At 39.3% G+C, this 19,756-nt stretch overlaps 2 protein-coding genes across 2 annotated transcripts; one reads left to right on the forward strand and one right to left on the reverse strand.

The window, feature by feature from the left end:
- Positions 1–241: 241 nt before the first annotated feature.
- On the forward strand, positions 242–8,429 carry LOC128366167 (DNA helicase B-like). The gene is made up of 12 exons (XM_053326847.1): positions 242–425; positions 1,065–1,418; positions 1,990–2,204; positions 2,354–3,223; positions 3,385–3,547; positions 4,069–4,210; positions 4,319–4,458; positions 5,056–5,140; positions 6,091–6,150; positions 6,323–6,629; positions 7,244–7,393; positions 7,917–8,429. Exons 1-12 carry the CDS (start codon positions 242–244, stop codon positions 8,427–8,429), a joined length of 3,183 nt encoding a protein of 1,060 aa, XP_053182822.1.
- Positions 8,430–15,458: 7,029 nt separating this feature from the next.
- LOC128366168 (uncharacterized) lies at positions 15,459–17,731 on the reverse strand. Its single transcript, XM_053326848.1, has 6 exons — positions 17,687–17,731; positions 17,235–17,330; positions 16,442–16,957; positions 16,069–16,153; positions 15,849–15,951; positions 15,459–15,648 (listed from the first exon to the last, which is right to left on the reverse strand). Exons 1-6 carry the CDS (start codon positions 17,729–17,731, stop codon positions 15,459–15,461), a joined length of 1,035 nt encoding a protein of 344 aa, XP_053182823.1.
- Positions 17,732–19,756: the final 2,025 nt, after the last annotated feature.

Raw genomic sequence — 19,756 nt, forward strand, 5'->3', positions numbered from 1 at the left:
GTAGTGCATCTCTTCTGTCACTCACTTGAATTAAGAGTTGTACTGGTTTTCTATTGGGGACAAGGATCGAGGGGGGGCGGGGGCATATCTGAGGGACAATGAGCAAGGAAACACATATAAGCAGCCTTTATAGTAATGTAACAATACTCCCCCAAAATTCTGGCATCAAACGATCATTAGTTAATAACGGCGAGGCAGTGAGTGCTCGAGGGGAAAGCTACATATTTCCATAGTTTCCAACATGTTTGTGAAAGTGAGAGGATACATTTTACCTGAAAAGAAAGAAGAAGCCGTAAATGAAACGGATGATTCTGACGAGGAAAACGAAGCAGAGCAACAACCTGAATTTCTAGATCTGAACGAAATCAACAATGTTTCTTCAGGAGGACACTCTTTCCAGCCGTCAGTAGTACCTCTGAGCAAAGGTAGGGATGTTTCTTGTTTCACTGTTATTTTACTGCTTATACAATTTCTAATAACGTAAGCATATTTGATAATGTCTGATCATCAATCATCAAATCATTAACTTCAGCAGTAAAGTAGAGTTTCTATCGACTGCAACGCAAACGCGGTAATTGAAACTTGCATTTTAAGTTTCGATTCCTGCGAAAGTCTCCATTCAAGACTCCCATGCAGCTCAGTCTACTTCCCTTTATTGTCACTTCCATAATAAACCTTCAGCATACAGGAGCGAGATACCGTTATCCAGATTCATCATGTAAACAGTCACTCATAAAAGAAAAGGAAAGTCAAAATGAAAGAGACATTTGAATACATATTTAAGAGCAGCATAGGTGACACAACAGCAGCAGAATATAGTGCTTGATTTACCTAAAGTGTGAAGTGCATACATTTAGCATACAGTTCTCATTCATTTGAATCCCTGACTGGAGGAATGAGGGGCAGCATGTAGAGGGAGTTCATTGCCCTGATGGTTTGGATCATCAAGGCAATGAATTCCCTCTACAAGCTGGCCATACTGATCACCATGTCTTGTCATAAAAATGGCAGCAGGAAGAAAAAGCAGCTGCATTGTTGTAATTCTGTGTTCTCAATTTTAACAGCTGACTTCTATGACTTCGAGACCAAAAAAGTCTACTGCGTGGAGGGACGCTTTGCTCTCAGGAGTCCGTGGTGGGAGGTGAACTGTCACGTAGGATGGTCGAGGGGCAAGTGGGTCATGAAAGGATATCCTTCCTACAAACTGCGATCTGACTTAGACAGAAAAGGATGGATTTCTATTCTGTCCCTGTTTCTAAACGCATGTGAAGTAGAACCAGACTTTATCCGCAACTTTTTCGACTGGCTGCCAAAAAATAGAAATGTCACCTTTTCCAATCTGGATGAAGTCGTTGAGGAATTTTCAGAGGGTAATGAAGCTGTGGCACAGGAAATTACATGCAGACTCTCAAGTTCAGGTTTGTAATTTCTTACCTCCCTAGCTTTTGTAGAAATCTAAATGTTGTGAATAAGATGATTCTCACTTTATAAAAACTTTACTCACATACGCTCAGTCTAGTTTAGGTTTTATTTGTTTAGATTTTCAGATATCTGTCTCTGAGGTTTCTGCCTTCACATAAATATAATGGAGGTGATTCAAATTAAATAGTTTTTGTTGCTCAAATAATTTAGAAATGACATTCAAAAATATAATTGCAAATAATCCACAGAGCACACTGAGAACAGTTTCCATGGGACTGTTTATTCACTAGAAAGTTGATTTTTCTCTCTTTTTTTCTCTTTTTAAGAGATGTTTCTGTTTTCATAATGTAATTATTCAATACTGTCAGAAGCACAAGTAAGTTGTCTCAGAGCCTGGGCAAATAAAACCAAAACTCTCTGCATGGCTACATACAACTAGGGGCAAGAGTGTTACATGACTTAATATTTTAAGTACTGTATAATTATTAAAAAGTAATAACAGGAGTTCAACTTCTTATTTATTTCAGCAGTGCTTCAATTTTTAATACCTGATCTGTTCTGTCTTAGTTGCAGGAATGCAAGTGCGTGCAGCCAGTCTGTATCCAGGAGTAATGAAATACATCCCGACCCTGCTTCCTGGCCGGTTCACAGAGCTGTTTGGACGTGGAAAGAAAAAAAAGACTCTGCCAGCAACACAGGCTGCACCGACTGCACCGATTGCACAGCTGGCCAAACTGGAACTTGTAATTGCAGATGATGTGTGGAAACTGGGATTTAACCAAGTAAGAACAAGTAACATGTTCTTGTTAACTGGTTATATTAACCATTACTGATTTCAACTATTTATCAACATTTGAGAAATGATTGCCTCTTGTGATGCCCCTAACCTGTTTGACACTACATTAAGAAAATGTTTGTCTTTTCTCACCAGCTTGTGTTCACGGAACTGAAGCTTGTGCGCTGTGAAGCTTCGCTCAAAGCGTTCGAGGAATGCGAGCTGCTTCAGACAATCCCACTACTACAGCATGATGCCCTCTTGGTGTATCACCAGCTAAAAACATCTTGCCAACAAACAGGTAGCACCTACATTGAAAAGGATGCTCTGTGTAAACGCCTTAGAGAGAAAGAAAGAATGTCTGATGAGCAGGCCTGGAATGCCATTCACTTCCTCAGAGAACAGAATATTGTAGTAGTTGTCAATAGAAAGATAGTGCTGATGAACTTTCACTTGTATGAGACAGGCATAGCTGAATGCCTGAGCTCCTTGATGGACCGTAGATGGAACATCCCTGTAAATGCCACAGAGGTGCTGCGTACAGCTGCAGAGGATAGGCAACAAAAGAAAATGCAAACCTCAGACAATGCTACAACTTCCTGTGTTGAAGACAGGCCTTCAGTTGTTGAGCCTACAAATATATCCAACACATCATCTGAATCCTCAGAACAGCAGGCAGAAGCAAATCCAGACTTTTCCCCTATTAAACTGGACCCAGACCATGTTCGGGCTGTAGAGATGATTTGTGCCAACCCAGTAACAATCATCAGTGGAAAGGCTGGCTGTGGGAAAACCACAGTGGTCAGCAGTCTGTTCAAAGCTGCTGTGCCACAGATCAGCTGTGAACAGCAGAAGACACATGACGACTATGAAGACTACGAAAATTATACTGGAATGTCCTTTGAGTCAGAGGAGGAGACAGAAGATATAAAAAGTAAAAAAGAGATCCTTTTGACAGCACCTACAGGGAGAGCTGCCTCACTACTGAGAAAGAAGACCGGCTTCCCTGCATACACTCTGCATCAGGTAATGAATTAAGATCTGGACATGAACCCCAATATGCTTCAATTGAAAAAACCCACAGTTAACATGACTAAATAATAAATGATGGGTGACTTACTACTATACTTACTAGATATTGTGCATTAGACCCAACTCAGTGTTTCCTGTTTTTTCGTTTGTCCCAGGTGCTGTTTAGTTTCATGAAGAAACAAAAAGATGAACAATGGATGTTCAAGCGTGTCCGTATTTTCGTGGCAGATGAGGGCAGCATGGTCTCTGTCCAGCTCCTCCACACAGTCCTGGAATTGCTTGTCATACACGCCAAGCTCCGAAAAGTCATTATACTTGGTGAGCACTGAGCATTAACATTTTACTCTGTTTGCAGTTGGAGCAGACTGGTGGACTTCACTTGTCTTTGTTAATGAAAATCTCTTTGTTGATACATTTTATTATTATTATTATTATTATTATTATTATTATTATTATTACCAAGTCCTACTAGCTCCTGTGGTCAAATGTATTTCTGATACTGACACACTGCCACTAGAAACCATAACAGTATTAATCACATGAGGGATACGTATGCTTATGAGGGATCTGATGGAATAAAGTAGGTAGGAACAGTGAGGTTTTGAGTGCTTCCTGTAATAAACCAGTGTGGTGTGCATACACTCCATATGAAATCATGCCTGTCGTATCAGAGATGAACCAGAACTCAATTTTAATATGATTCAGCTTCGCATTAGATGCACTTACCGGATGTTAGGATGGGTTGGGTTCACTGTGCTAGTTATCCGCTATTGAATGTAACTGCAATGTACTGTTAACTGTACTAAGGGTACATCTTTTGTCTGTGTGTTTTTGTGTAGGTGATGTCAGCCAACTTCCTAGTATCCAGCCTGGGAACATCCTAAACGACCTATATGACAGTCTAAAACCCCTCCAGTGGGTCATTGAAATGAGGACCAACCACCGCTCAGAGTCTCAACTCATCATTAAAAACGCTGGACTGTAAATATTTTTTTGTTAAGCTTCAATTATAAAATGTTAGCAGACCCATTTACAAAATATGCCTAATCCAGTTAATGCTACATTCAGTATGTTGCTCATGTGTTGTAGCGTTGCTGACATGGGGAAGAGGCACAAGTATGGTGATTTGGACTTTGATGCCATAGTGGATCTGGAAGGGTCTCATAACACGTTGTCTGCTGACAAGAAGTTTATCCTCATTCGTCTGCCTGAGGAAGGGGCTCATGATGGTGAGTATATTTCCTGGGCGTGACCTAGGAATGTAAAGCTGAATGGATTCCTGGGCCTCAAGCTGTGCACTGATCACATTATCAATTCATAGATTCACCTGATAATGGCATGTGTTGCACACCTTGTTTCTTTATACACCTAATAGTAATTCTATTTACATTGTCTGATTGATAGTTGTGGTGGCGAGTGGCTAAAAAATATTACTGAAAAACATTACTCAGTCTTTCTTTGATTTTCCTTATGTTGTTTTCACTATCAACAATCTTTACCAGCATCAAAGGCATACAGGACCACACACAAACTGACCAATCACAATTATTGCAGTCTCTACTGAATAGCTCTGTGGCTGTCAAGCCCCAAGCATAGTTCCATTTTTGAGTATATGTGCCTAAACTAGCATAGCAAAGGACACTATGTGTGTTCTAGGGTCTTTCATTTCTTAATTCCTTAAATGTAAAACCATATTTAAGATGAGCATCGTCAGAGTGCACGTATGATAATCAAAAATACAGGTAGTGTGCATCTAGGATATGCCCTCTGTCAAGTGTGATATGAAGCATTACTTATGTACTTTGCACATGCACATTCAATTTCAGAGTTAAAGAAGACTATCAAGTTCCTGATTGACACTGCTCCAGGACTGGATGACCATTCAACTTCACAATTCATTGCTTTTAAAAGGTAAGAGTCTTAACAGTCATTTTTATAACATTATGGGCAGAGATAATTGGAAATAGTTTTTCAGTTAGCTGTTTTTGTTTGGTATTGACCTGATTTGCTAGCAAGAAACACATGGTAGGAATTTATATGAGCCTCATTCATCACTTTGGCTTACTGGGACACTTAATGGAATGGAGCCATCATTAGTGTTAGTACTTGTACCTGTACTTATTCATTTTCTGCAGTGAAAATACTCTGTTGAAAATATCTTTGAAAACTATTTTTAGGGCATAAAATTACAATCTCATACTCTGATTTATATTACTGATGTTTCATACTCCAGTGATAAAAACTGAACCTGTTATATGATAGTTTTTTAATTAAATTATGTTAAGAACACCTTCTCAACCCTAACTGGTCAAGGCAGATGGTTTCCCACCTAGAATTGATTGTGCTTGTGGTTTCTTCCTTGCTGCACCAAATCACAACAAAAGTCATCTCAAGGCACTTTACACATAGAGCAGGTCTAGACTGTACTCTTTCATTTAATCTATAGAGACCCATGAAGCACAGTCAAATGCAAATTAACTTTATTTTTTATACATGTTACACAGATGTTTGATGCAGATCCATGCAGAGTATAGTAGAGCATTCACATCACCTGCTGTCTCACACACAACATATACAAAAATGTTATATACTTGTATAGTCTATATTTCAAAATCATGTGGGCTCTCTTGTAAATTAAACTGGACACAAACATTGAGGCATTATATTTCTGCTGATGATTTATCTGTTGAGTATTGTGTGTATGTGTTCATGCAATGCCAAGTGCAAACTTTTAAATCATTAGTTGAATATCATTGAAGAACAACTGATGGTATTTTACTGATATGGTGATATAATATTGGTTTTTGTTGCTCAGTGTCTTTTGGGAATATTATGTTGGTATTCTCTCTTTTCTTTTACAGGTGGGATGTGGCACTGATCAACAAGCTTTGCTGTAAGCATTACAACAATCACACAACTAAGTAAGTGATACAGTGAACAACATCTGTTTCTCCTAAAGCTACCAAAATGTTAGCCACTGACATTGACTTTTTTTTTTTACTGCTATCAGTGTTATTTTTCATTTGATGCAGTGATACAGCCATTGGGCAAACAGTCTGCTAATGTCTGGATGTGTCTTCCCCTTGATGATAGAAACCACAAAAACAAACTGCAGTTTCAGCCTGGTGACAAAGTCTGTTGCACCAAGAACGGTTACATCACTGATACAGACGACACGAAGAGGTTGAATCAGTCAGATATGGTACTCTGCACACAAATGGAAGAAGGAAAAGAAGGAGAAGAAGGAAAAGAAGGAAAAGAAGGAGAAGGAAAAGAAGGAAAAGAAGGAGAAGAAGGAAAGGAAGGAGAAGAAGGAAAAGAAGGAGAAGGAAAAGAAGCAAAGATGGAAAAGATATCAAAAGATCGCCTCTGTAACGGAGAGATTTTCTTCATCAGAGAGGTTAGTAACATGGAGCACTGCTCTGCTTTCTCTTCTAATAACTTTAATTGCAATATGAAAGAATCCAAATAAATACCTTAGTGTGATCAATAGTTAAAGGATATGTTCATGTTTTTCAGATAACATGTTCATCTGTACATTAAGATTATGTTTTTGGTTCCTGTAGTTGTTCTTCCTGTCCATATAGTCCACAAAGATTTCAATGTAATTTCAATGTAAGTGATGAGGAACAAAACCCACAATCCTCATTCAGTGCAAGTATTCAGTTCAGTTGAAAATAATGTTGGTTTTATAAATCAGGATGTTTCTGTAAGAAAAGTGTAGTCTCTAGTCCCAACCATAGTGAAATGCTAAACTGTCTTTTAAATTGACATTTGGTGGATGTGCCCTGTGTGGTCCATGTAATCACAAACTATGAACTTGTATTGACTAAGGTATTAAATCATTTTTTGATTTTCTGGATCTATATGTGGAAAAATTAAAACTAATTTCAAAGTGGTCCAATGCCACATTTCAACAAAGTAACTTTCCTAGAATTTGAGCCACATAATGCTTTATACAATATCTCAACAATATTATGGTGTAATGGTTCTCTTTAATGCTATTTCTGGCAGGACAAAACAGAAGTGGATAACCAGAGACGCAGCAAACGCTATTTGACCCTGGATGATAATGATGGACGCCAGCTCACAGTAGAATACAGAGAGCTGCAGAGGGAGTGCAAGCTGCAGCATGCCTGGGCCAGGACTATCCACACCTTCCAGGTATACTTATCACACATGAGTGCCTTTTTAACTTTAATTTGACTTAGTTCAATGGCAGCCATACTGCTGTTAAAAGGTTGAAAGTCCAATCACAAATAACTTCCAGGATTGTAATGTGTTCTCAGTTCAAAAGACTTTATTCGTGACATAATCTTGAATGTTTAATGGTGTTGTACAACTGGATTTTTTTTTAGAAATTTGCATTGACACAAATGCCAGTGTGATTTTAGATCATGATTTCTGGAAAATAATGCTGAAATCCTGGTTTCACTTTGGCTATTTATTCACGTGGAATCAGTGTAGTTATGCTGTAAGCTCCACAAAGTCCGGGATTTTAAGACAAATACCAAAGACATTCATGGCACTGCTCCAAAAGAAGTCTGTTCTGATATGCTCACTTTCAATGCTAATTCTTAGCATTGTCAATATGGCCATGTTAGCATGCCGATGTTACCATTTATTTTTAAGCGGCTGGTTGTAGAGTCGTAGTCCTGTTTAAATCAAAGTTTGTCTGATCCCTCAGGGCTCAGAGAATGAGACCATCGTCTATGTGGTAGGAGATAGCCAGGCCCAGACATGGAAGCACATCTATACCGCCATAACACGGGGGCAGAAACGTGTATATGTGGTCGCCAGAGAAGATGATATGAAAGCAGCCATTCAGAAGCGTGAAACCCCTCGAAACACCAGACTTGCAAGTCTGATCAAGGATCACCTGGTGCACCCCTGGATGCAGCTGAACACACCACAGAGGATTCCCTCAGGCTGTACTCCCCAAAAGTTCACCCCTCTGCACACACAAGCCCCCAACAGACCTTCAAGCTCCGTTGGCCAGGTCACACCACTGCGGCCTAAAGGGACGGATGACAGAGTTAAGGGGGACACTACACCATCGGGCTCATCACCTAGGAGCAGATTCAGTAATCTCTCAGGGGTCGAACAACTGAACAGTACAGTAACATCACAAGGCAACAAAAGGGTGCTCTTTGCAGAAAATCAGGAGATGCCATGCAAACAGCCTCGGGTAACGGAGTAGGCTGAAGTCTAATGTTCATGTGAAACGTGTTTCATAGTTAGATAAAATGACATACAGTATAGTTCTTTTATTGGTCAAAATAACTGTAATCTTACATCAATTGTCTCAATGTATAATATTAAATCACATCATGTTTTTAAATGAGGTTTTAATGATCACAGAAAGCTAAACGTTAGACACATTAGTCTTACCTTGTTTTAATGAGGGCCTCCACACACTGATTTGAACTGGTAATACAGTTAATTAAGTTTTACCAAAAGAAATTAGAAATAGTTTTTTTAAATAAAAAATCAATCAAAACAATCAATCAATCAATCAAAACAATCAAATCAATCAATATTTGGAGCTATTTCCCGCCTTTCTTCTATTTCATGTTTTTATTTGTTGCTTTTTCAGAGCCGTTTTCTATCCTTTCCTGCTCCTAAATTAACTTTTTGTTCTTTCTGGTAAAATGGGACACTGTCAGTGCCTGAGCTTTGAATGTTTCTGTGTCACTGTGTCTGCTGTGGGACTCAAGTTATAGCATTAAATAGGTCAGAATAGCAAAGTAGCTATTGCTAGCAACATTGAAACAATTATTATTATCCGTGCTCTTTCAGATTGAAGTCATAGATCAATGATTTGCACTGCTTTCTTTTTTATCTGGACATGCTGTAATTGTTACATTAGAAATGAAGAAATGTTGTATTATAGGATGAATTTGAGAAATGGATGATTTAAACTGCTCAGACTTCAACACAGGGTGCGAGGAATGAAATAAGTAAAAGTGTAACAATCCATTTCCATTCATCCATATGACTTGGTGTATTTTGCTGGATTTTGAATAAAGTTTTAAGTAAAGTTTATTATTGTTATAAAATTGACACATTCTTCTTTATAGTACAAACACCAGCTGGTTACTAGTTCAGTGTGATGTACATAATAGAGAGTATCACTTTTCTACTGGTACTGACTGCAGCAATGTCTCTGCAGCTCCAAGCATCAAAAACTGTCAAGGACTGAAAATAGGGAATGTCATGGTCGGATTTATAATCTTCTTAAAGACCGTGTAAAGTGAAATCAGACATTTTCTTCTAAACACATTAAATAGGTCATAAATGTATTTCTAAAAAAGGTGTAAAAAGCATTTCAACCATTTAGATTTGAATTGTGGAGCTAGGCTTCACAAACTGTGTTTCCAGATTTCTGTGTCAGGATTTAGTAGGCGGGTCTGAAATCTCCGCCGCGTTACGTAATGCGGCGGTAATTATCATAAACCCGCCCCTGCTGCTGCTGCAGTATAAATACATTCAGCGCATTAGCCTCAGTCGTTTTCCAGCTCGCTCTCAGCTAGCTAACTAGTCATGACTCCTCCTCGTGTGTGCATCTTCACTGGAAGTCGGGATTTTTGAGCAGTCCGTTGTGTCTGTTTAGAGGTGCCGTACCGACCGCCTCCCTCCCCGGCTTACGTCCTCTCGTCCCGCCGGTGCTACTGGCATTACGTGCCCGCCACCGACCGTCTCCCTCCCCGGCTTCGTGCCCGCCACCGACCGTCTCCCTCCCCGGCTTACGTCCTCTCGTCCCGCCGGCAGCAGGTGCTACTGGCATTACGTGCCCGCCACCGACCGTCTCCCTCCCCGGTTTACGTCCTCCCATCCCGCCGACAGCAGGTGCCTATATCACCGCCACCAGCCCGCCACCGACCGTCTCCCTCACCGGTTTACATCCTCCCATCCCGCCGACAGCAGGTGCCATCATCACCGCCACCGGCATTATGTGCCCGTCAGAGAGTGTAAGTAACGTTATGTGCTTATAAGTTATAATACTGTACATTTAGGCAATTAAATGCATTTTGCTGAATGCGCAAATCCTGAAAGTGATTTTACATCATGCACCCTGTCATGCCCGTGTAATGTTAGCATGTAATCGTGACATAATTTGGCCTTATTCCCTGAGCGTCATCCATCTGACAACAGAATGATAATCGACAGGTAATATTTTATGTGCACCAATATAGCTATGACAAGGAATTATATGTAGACTGAGGTTTTACGTTTGTGTGTAATGTAAAACATGGACCGAGGGACACCTAAAATGAGCGTCAAAGTGGCTTCCGAGGTACCCACGAGGTATGTTGTGTGTATGTATGCAGTGTTCATGATGACAGCCTAATGTCTCTTTTCCTTATTCCTGTTTTCTTTTCCCATGTACAGGTCTCAGTGTCTTCCTCCAGCATATCTGGCAGCCACTGTTCCTGTGACTTACCTTGTGCCTAGACTTGGGCGGTATATATATTTTTCAAGCCTTCATAGCTTCCAGACATTTACCTTGGTGTATGGTATTTATTACACATTTCTGGAGACTAATTTCCGTGGTGACTAAAACATTTGAAATTAAACCACTATAACAGTATGAAGCACTCAGAAAGCACCTTGGTATACTGCAACACCTTTATACCGCCCAAGCCTACTCCTGCCTCAGCCAATCTCAGGACCAGAGCTCCACCAGCCTCCATTGTAAAAGAAGTTGTGACACACACAAATATATCATTACTCAATAATACATTTATTTTATATTGGACACATTTTATAAACAAATAACAATATAAGCAAGCAATAAACTATAAATAATAAAACAATCTAAAGGGGAGGTTTAAAACCTGTGTATTCCCCATCTTCATCAGGGTACTCCTGATGAATGCGGAGGACAACACAGGAGGGGATGACAACCCGGTTGTCCTTTCCCAGGTATCCCCAGCACCAGGACACAAAACTCCTGTAGGCCAGGTAGCGAGCACGCCTGTAATAAAAAAATGTAGAAAAATACTTTAATTTATATTTTTATGTATGTTTACTTTTGGTATGTTGTCCTCTGTGTAATCAAATTTGACACTGGAGCTGTCTTTCACAAAACATTGACATGTGTTGTCTTTTAGAAGAACCTATCCCAAACCAAACTGAACTTATTTGTTTCCCTCCACATTTTTTGTCATGTCTTACAGATTGGGACCTCAGAAGATGAGTTTGATTCATCAACCTGCAGTCTACCTCATCATATTGGCTAAATGGATGGACAAGAAAATGGACAGCAGTTTCCAAGGAATTTCCACGACCACACATCTACATTTTCAGAAATAATAATAATCTAGTGATTGCTTGTATAAATGTCCAATCATGTGCATTCAGTTTATACATCTATATATCAAGATGATGTACATGTTGTTTGATTTACTATGTAGTGAAAAACAGCTAAAGAATGAACTAGTATTTATTGTTTGCAATCTGTCCGACATGAGAGTTTATATATAGCTCAGGAAGATGAAGGATTAAAATGGATACAGTCAAACGTCACTCATGTGCTTTGAGTGTAAATGAAATACACTGTATACATTAGTCAACTATAATATGATTGTATAAATGATGTAAGTTTATTCCCGGGTACTAAACCTTACCTCTCTTTGAAAGGCATGTCATTTGATCAACACAAGTGTAATTTATAAATATCCGAAATCAGTAAAACAAATATTATATTGTCTACGTTACCCAGATCTTTCCTTTTCCGCCAGTGGTCCATGGTCTGCCTGATAAATGTTTAGGGCATTCTGCAGGGAGTAGGGGTTCAGGCAGACTGGCTCCAAGCCTGGATGAAGAGTCATGCAGCGTGGCTCTTCAGGCAGCTCTCCACATCTACTCTGAACCTATAGGAATATGTGTAATAGGTGTTTTAGTGCTAGACATATAGTATGCTGCTGCTTATGTATTCATTATTTGAATTATTATTGTGAAAAACAGTTTTCATTTACATACAGCATTCAGCTCCTTGCAGCAGACATGTTCAACCTCTGTGGGCAGTGTTCTGCATTCTCCACATGTGCACCTGCACAAGTACATTTTTAATCACAGTGTGACAAATGTTAACCATTTCAGTTGTCAGTTCAGTATGAAGCCTGGTTCAGCAAAATGACCTAATCAGTTGAAGCATATTGTCTTATTCAGCCTGTGTGTTATAATGATGACATTCAGCAATCCACAAATTAATCAGAAGACAGGTAAGTAACTGACTAAGTGAAACTGGTTAGTGTTATATTTTACTTTTTTGTAGTCTAATTAGTTACCTAATGCGTTTCCCCACATTTGTTGAATAGTGTGATCTGAAAAAACGAGTAAAATGCCTCCTTTCAAAGCTGGACAAACTGAATTTACTTGGGTTTACCACCCACTACACTTAAAAACAAATACTAGTACTACCTTTATTAGGTATAAACAAAAGGAATAATTAAATTAACGAAACAGTAATAAAAATCAAGTGTTTAATCTGTGAACAGACAAAACAATCACAATTCTTCATTACATGAAACCCTAACGTTTTTAGCTAGTCAGTGGGAGCGTACCTCGGCAGCTAACTCGGTTGCTAGCTCGGCGTCAGTATCCCAGTAATACATATTGCTAACTTGCATATATAGGAGACATACATTACCATTCTGTTGCAGACTGTGAGGCACGAGATTGTGCATGTTCATTGTCTGACTCCGAGTCAGTGTCTGGCTCTGATGGCTCGAACATGTAGGGCTGGGTCACTGCAATGCTGTTAGCGCGAGCGTCCATTGCTACTGTTGCTATGTTACACGGAGGCGGCCCCCTTCCGCGCGTGGGTGTGTTTCCAGCGCCTTCAGCAGACACGCCCCCAGCGTTTGGCAGCACAGAGAAGTGCTTGATTTTTCATGATTTTAAAAGATAATTTTACATACTTAGACAATTTTTCTAGCATTCAAATTTGGAAGGATGGTTAATAACACATCTGTCTGTGATGTGACTAACTCAGAACACAAATATATTTTCACTTTACACGGTCTTTAAGTTACTCTTTCATCTGATGTATTGCAGTAAAAGAGTATTTGCCCCCTCCTGATTTCATCTATGTTGGTGTATATGGTGTCTAAATGGTTTCAGATCTTCAAACTAAGTTTAACATTAAAGAACCTGAGTGAACAAAATACAGTTTTTAAATGATCATTGTATTTATTGAAGCAAAAAAAAAACTCCATTCAACACCTACCTGGCTGGTATATGAGTATAGATTTTGCCCCTATAGCTACTAAAACCCCTAACCCAACAAATGTCATCGTTAATTCAATTCAGCTGGACTAAACACAACCTGATTACTACCAGCCATGCTACATCTATGTCACCTAAATGTCAGCATGCCATGGCCGCATAAAAGAAAATTCCAAAAGAGGTGAAGAAGAAGGTTGATTTAAATACATCAGTCTGGGATGAGTTACAAAGCCATGTGTGGGACTCCAAAGGACCACATAGAGACCCATAATCTCCAAAAACTATTGAACCTTCCTAGGACTGGCAAACCATCCAAAAGTCTTCCAAGCGCACAGTGACAACTCATCCAGGAAGTCGGCCTCTCACCTCAATCAAGGTCAGTGTTCATGATTCTACTAGCTATAAGAAAGCAAGGCAAACACTAGTTAGTCAAGAAGAACATGATGGCTCTTCTTAGCAGGGGCAATCGTAGGTTCAGAACTTTAGGGGAGTTCAGCTCCTAATCAGAATTTGACATTCAATGGCCTGCAAGTGTTAAAAATAACAATAATAATAATAATAATAATAATAATAGTAATGGTTCAGTGTTTCCCACAGAATTTTTAGAGACTATGGTGGGTGGACCTTAATCTGATCCTTTAGGGAGATCCTGGGGCAAATAAAGAACATCTCTCATTAAGCCTTTGCTTTTTGAATCTGATGGGGTGGAGTGGAGGTGTGTGGGGAAGTTTATTACTGTTGTTCAATGTAACCAGTCAGAAAATAACGTGTTATTGATCTGATTCACCGGCTCTCTTACTGTCAGCGCTCTCTCTCTCTTCATTCACTCTCTACCTCGCTCGACCGCAGCATCAGTCGATCCGGTGTTTCAGTTTAACTGGTGACCGTGTTAAGTGGTGACTGTCTCACATTAGCCTACAAGATACGTTACGAGAGGTGAATGAGTCTTCTGAACACAATTTAACTTAAGCATAACTTAGATAGTAAACACAGATGAGCATGTATTTAAAAAGGATGAAATTACTAAAGGCTTTTAAGAGCTTATCTCTTCTTTTACCACCAGATGGCGACAGAAAACTGTCTCCCGTGATGACATCACTTTGATCAAAAGACAGTTGGGGAACAAATTGCCTAATCTGAAAATGACAACTAAAAGTAATTTTAATAAAAGTAGAGCTTTTAATTTTAAGATGATGTTTTTCTGAGATATATTCAAACTATTTGTTGTAGTCTCCTCTATAGTTTGGATATATGTCGAAGTTTAATATCAGCTCAACGAAGAAGATAAACTCCATTCATTCGTTATTAATCATATCACTTATTATTGCCCTTATATGCTGAAGTCACACAATCTATATTTCGGTTTTTCAGACACAAACATCAACAGTTAATTCAGGTTTGACAGCTGATGGACAAATGTCAGACGCTGCAGACAATGTGATGCGTCTGGCTGGACTTCAAAGGGCTGCAGGAGGTGTTAAGACACGTTTTGTTTCCTGTGAGCTGACACCGGACACGCGTGGAAAACAAATGGCCTTTATATGCAGCTGGGGGCGCATGTTGGTGAGAGAATGAACGCTAATTATAATGAAAACAAACGTGGACATGAGCTGGCATGGTTTTCAGATAATTCATCCTGTCAGGTCCAGAGCGTGATGAAGAAATGATATTTAGAGGAGTAGTTGTTTCTAGACAGTAAAGAATTAGATGAAGTAGTATTAGAAGTACTAATACTGATAGTGACAGATAAAATGAGTTATACTACTCTAAATAAGTTTAACATGGGCTCTGATGTTACATATAATTACAGAATTTATGCTAGTGATATAAAACTTTTTTTTAAAGAACTGCACAATATTTGCAGTAATATTACAGTTTTTAGGCCTTTTTAAAGAACAGAATAGGTGGATGGAAACATGCTGTGCAAGAGCTACACGCTGAAATGAAATCTGACTTGTGAAATGTTTTATTTTGTATCATTTTGTGATGATTTCTTTCAACACTGCCTTAAGGCTATAATATAGTTTTCCTGGTTCATTCCAAAAAGATGTTCAGACAGTGTCAGCAGAGGCCTGGCTGTCTTTTTGAAGTGGGAACTGCTATTGAACTCTTTCACCTCCTGGCCAGATTTCACACCTGAAGGATGTTGCTCTGCAGGAGGCCGTGCTTCACACCTCTGACTCAAACTAAAAAGAGCTTTCACAAAATGTCTGCAGCTTGTATCTCATTTGTCTTTTAAGAAATCACTCGACACCATTTTTTTTATTTGAAGAAATGTTTTTTTAATAAAAAAAGAGTACTGCTCACCATAGGGAGACATCAAGAATAAATTAGTGTGCAAAATATACAAGATATATATTTAAACCCAATACAAGTTATATCGTACACAGGGCCGCAGATGTCATTCATGCCGCCGGACATGATGGCACACGGGTGGATGTGTGGGGCTGCATGGGGCTCTCCCATCCTCGAACCCTGAAGTCCCACACCTGGAAATGTGACGGATGGACACTCAATCATTATCCACTTCAGTATGTTGAATCAGGCAAGCAGATGCATCAGTATATGAAGGAGGAGACAATACTCTTCAGCTCCATGATACTCACCTCTAAACTCGCTCTTAAAGCACAGCAGCAGTCCCAGCTGGATGACAGCTGGATGATCCAGCAGAGTAGACGGCTGTCCCACTGACTGAGCTCATTCAAAAGTATTAAACTAGAGTAGTGAGTTAACCCTATCACACATACATCACATGTACAAATGACATTTTTACATTATTTACAGGCTTTGTGGTTGAATGCCAAAATTGCTATGACAGAACCAGAGGCCATTGTTTAAACCTTGCAATGCATTTTTTCTGTCAGGAACAACACATATGGCACCAGTGAATGTTAAAGATTTGTAACAGTCATTAAAAGTTCAGTTTGAGAAGTCACTTTATGGTGATCAAGGCCAGGGCCTCCACATAGTCTGGCTGACCGGGAGACTCTGAGACGAGCTCTGCTTGCTCGTGTCACTGTGTCTCTGAGGCTGTTGGGGAACTCTGGGAAACCCCTGCTGGACTGGAAGTTGGTATGGATGAGCAAAACTGTTCACACCAGAGGCTCGTGTATGCAATCTGTGCGTGGACTTTTGCCTCAGCATCCGAAGAATGGACTTTGTGTGTGGCAGAGAGCTGGAGGATTGGGCTTCAGTCGTGCTTCTGGCGCCTGCAGAATCAGAGTCTGAGTGGGTAAAGCGAGCAGCGAAAGATGCATCCAGAGCTGCTCCAAGCCACAGGCCTTTCCCCTCAGGTCCCAGGAACTGAGCGGCTTTCTGCAGGCAGGTAGAGAAGCCGTCTTGGAAGGAGTGTTTCTGACCTCCACCTCCAGCTCTCGTGTCGTCTGTTTTGACGGTGTTCTGTAGGAAGAGGACTGTGTGCTCCAGTATCTCAGTTTTCTCCATTCTGCGCTGAGTCGCACCCTGCATAGAAAAACCAGTATGAGTTAATGGAGTCTGAATGGTACATAATGATTACATTTCCTTTAAATTCAGCCTAAACATACTTTTAAAAATGTGTTTAGCTGTTTGCAGATGTTCAAAGGTCGCTGGATTTCTAATATTGATATAGTTTGTTCACAGTAGGCCAATCACGTAAAGCAGCATTATTCAATATTTGGTACTTGAAACTGAGCCACATGGAATAAATAAATACAGTTTTACAATGAGATGAATCCCACATGATCTCTTTTCAAAGTATCTAGAAGTGCACTCAAAGGGATTCATTGTTTACCAGTTGTTGTGGCTGCTGAAGCAACATGGTCCTCAGACGCTCCAGACTGCGGTTCATCCTCTCCCTTCGACGTTTCTCCACTTGAGATTTTATGAACTATTAGGAAGATACAGAGAAAACAAGAAAGTGTAAATTGTAAAGCAAATGTAGGCCACAGTAATCAGCTATTTAATTTAATGTAATCTACACCTATGGAAAAATGTTATTTCCAATGTTAAGATCAATGTTTTACTGAGATATTTGTGTCATGTATGATATTTAACTCTTTGTTGGACAAATTATTCATTTATTTGTGATTCTAAAAACTTTAATTTGGCTAATCAGACTAAAATAAAGCCAGACAAAATAATACCTGAGTGTAACTATCATATTAACAGTTCTTATCTGTAGTCTATATCTTAAAAAAAACAAGCTATACCACATTTAATATTATTTATCATAATTATTTTTACCTTTCTGTCGTTTGCTCCATCCTCAGTTTCATGTATGAGTTTCATTCTCCAATGTCCTTATCCAGTGGTAAAATAGCAGGTTCCTTCACAGTCTACAACAGATCAGATAATGAAGCTCTTGTCTTAGGCTGCTTCTTTTATCTCCTCTATGCCAGACCCCCAGACTCCTCCCACCAGCCGACCACTAATGACCCCACGTCACCAAACCAAGCCACCCTCCATCCCCTGTCTCTGGCTCTTGGTTCACACACTTTTTGGCAATTCAATTAAATGTATTTTGCAACAATTTATATAACAGTTTATTGAGCTCAAGCCTCGATCTCATCATCATCATGCAATAAACCAGTTTCTGGGATAAGATTCAAAGATAATAGACTGAATAATTACGCACAAATCAGTGCGTAAAAGCCGTGCGTAAAATGACTGGAATTTGAGATTTTTCCCAAAAAATATTCAATATATAAATTTAGATTTGCTTCATTTAAGATGAAGTCAGAGATGCCTCATGTAGAAAAGTTGGAGACTATCATCTCTTTGCTTTTGCAAGATATTAGAGCGATTTAAAACTACTGATGTTATCAGCAACAAAAATATGTATTTATAGTGGTGTTGTTGCACTTTTTAATAATTTTATACAACGTTATACATCATTGTTTCGTAGTTATCTTGTGACATTGCAGCGATAACAAAGATCCTTGATTGTGGTAAGAAAAGAAAAGAAAAAAAGAATCAGCTGGTTTATTAGACCTAATGTACCACAACCTGTGACATCTTCCCTGTAAACGTGCTAAATGAGAAATTAGCCCACTCATTATTTATCAAGCTCATTTGATGAACGTGGCTCAGACTTCGCTGTTGGAGAAGTTATTTTCCAGCTCAATGCGCCTTTCTTTCTTTTTTTCCTGCTGTTTTCCCCCTCCATTAACATCAGCTGTGGGTAAGTGCCAACACCTTACCGTTCACACTTGACGCCTTTGCATTTGTTAGTCAGTCTGCAGGGTGAAGGTAACAATGGTTAACACTTTGCATTCACGGCTCAGTGTCACAATAGACCACGCGTGCCATTTGTGCCTCTGTCTCGTGCTGGCGCGCCTTTTAGTGCCGCAGTTGTTCCACATTTGCCTGTGAAATGTCTTTGATGCTGCCAGGCCACCGTCTTTTCTTTTTTTAATGGTCGTCAATGGGAGTGTGTATATATACATTCGTCTAAATCTGAAATACTATACATATTGCAGTGATCGTATTACTTGATATAAAGGTGCCAAGTATGACATGATGTGCGCAACATGTGTTAAGAGTACGTTTTGGCTAATAACTAATAAATGGTAATCTATGAGTTGTAGAAAGAGACACATGGTGGCACTATTGAATGCATGCTTTAATATATGGAGCACATCTCCATGGAGCACCTGTGTATAAAGTAAAATTATTTTATTATGTTTAGTATTTGAGATTTTGATTGATAGATGCACACTCTCATAGATGACCACTCAAAAACTACAATACACAATTAATCTATCAATAAATGTAATAGATACTGAAATGAAGAGTAATCGCCCACATGAGATACACATACTATACATGAGACAAATTAAAACCATGTGTCTATTTATAAATATGTGTGAGTAGAAATTATTACAAGCTGAATTTTCTAGTAGTGTGACTGCTTTGTGTGAAATTCTGCCATTTCTGAAGTTATTGCTCTGCATTGCTGAAAAACAGCTGGAATTTGAATTGTATTGTTCTTCTACCAAAATTGAAGTTGCTAATTGATAAGATTGAACCTATGACCTGGCGTTAAACCTGTAATGACTCAGAGAAATACATCAGTAAGATCTTTTTTTTTCTATATATGTAGACTTTTAATTGCAGGAAATAAGGATTGAAGCACTGAAATATATATAATATGAAAGGCAGTTGAAGCAGTTTAACATGATTGTACATAACAAGCGTATCAATCATGACTGACATGAATCAGCCCCAAAATGTGTTCATCAGCAGCAGATTGGGCTCAGCTGTGTGTTTCTGTGTGTGACAGGCCTGCTGAGGAACATCCCGAAGGAACATCCC

This window comes from Scomber japonicus, chromosome 10 (genome assembly GCF_027409825.1).
Source record: "Scomber japonicus isolate fScoJap1 chromosome 10, fScoJap1.pri, whole genome shotgun sequence".
In the NCBI taxonomy this organism is placed as follows: domain Eukaryota; kingdom Metazoa; phylum Chordata; class Actinopteri; order Scombriformes; family Scombridae; genus Scomber; species Scomber japonicus.

Excerpts from the sequence above, each read along its gene's own strand:
- LOC128366167 (XM_053326847.1), top strand. The coding sequence starts at position 242 with ATGTTTGTGAAAGTGAGAGGATACATTTTACCTGAAAAGAAAGAAGAA. Across the intron at positions 1,419-1,989 it reads ATGCAGACTCTCAAGTTCAG|TTGCAGGAATGCAAGTGCGT; the intron begins GTTTGTAATTTC and ends GTTCTGTCTTAG. Across the intron at positions 3,224-3,384 it reads CTGCATACACTCTGCATCAG|GTGCTGTTTAGTTTCATGAA; the intron begins GTAATGAATTAA and ends CGTTTGTCCCAG.
- LOC128366168 (XM_053326848.1), bottom strand. The coding sequence starts at position 17,731 with ATGAAACTCATACATGAAACTGAGGATGGAGCAAACGACAGAAAG. Across the intron at positions 17,331-17,686 it reads ATGGAGCAAACGACAGAAAG|TTCATAAAATCTCAAGTGGA; the intron begins GTAAAAATAATT and ends TCTTCCTAATAG. Across the intron at positions 15,649-15,848 it reads AATGACATCTGCGGCCCTGT|TTTGAGTCAGAGGTGTGAAG; the intron begins GTACGATATAAC and ends AGCTCTTTTTAG.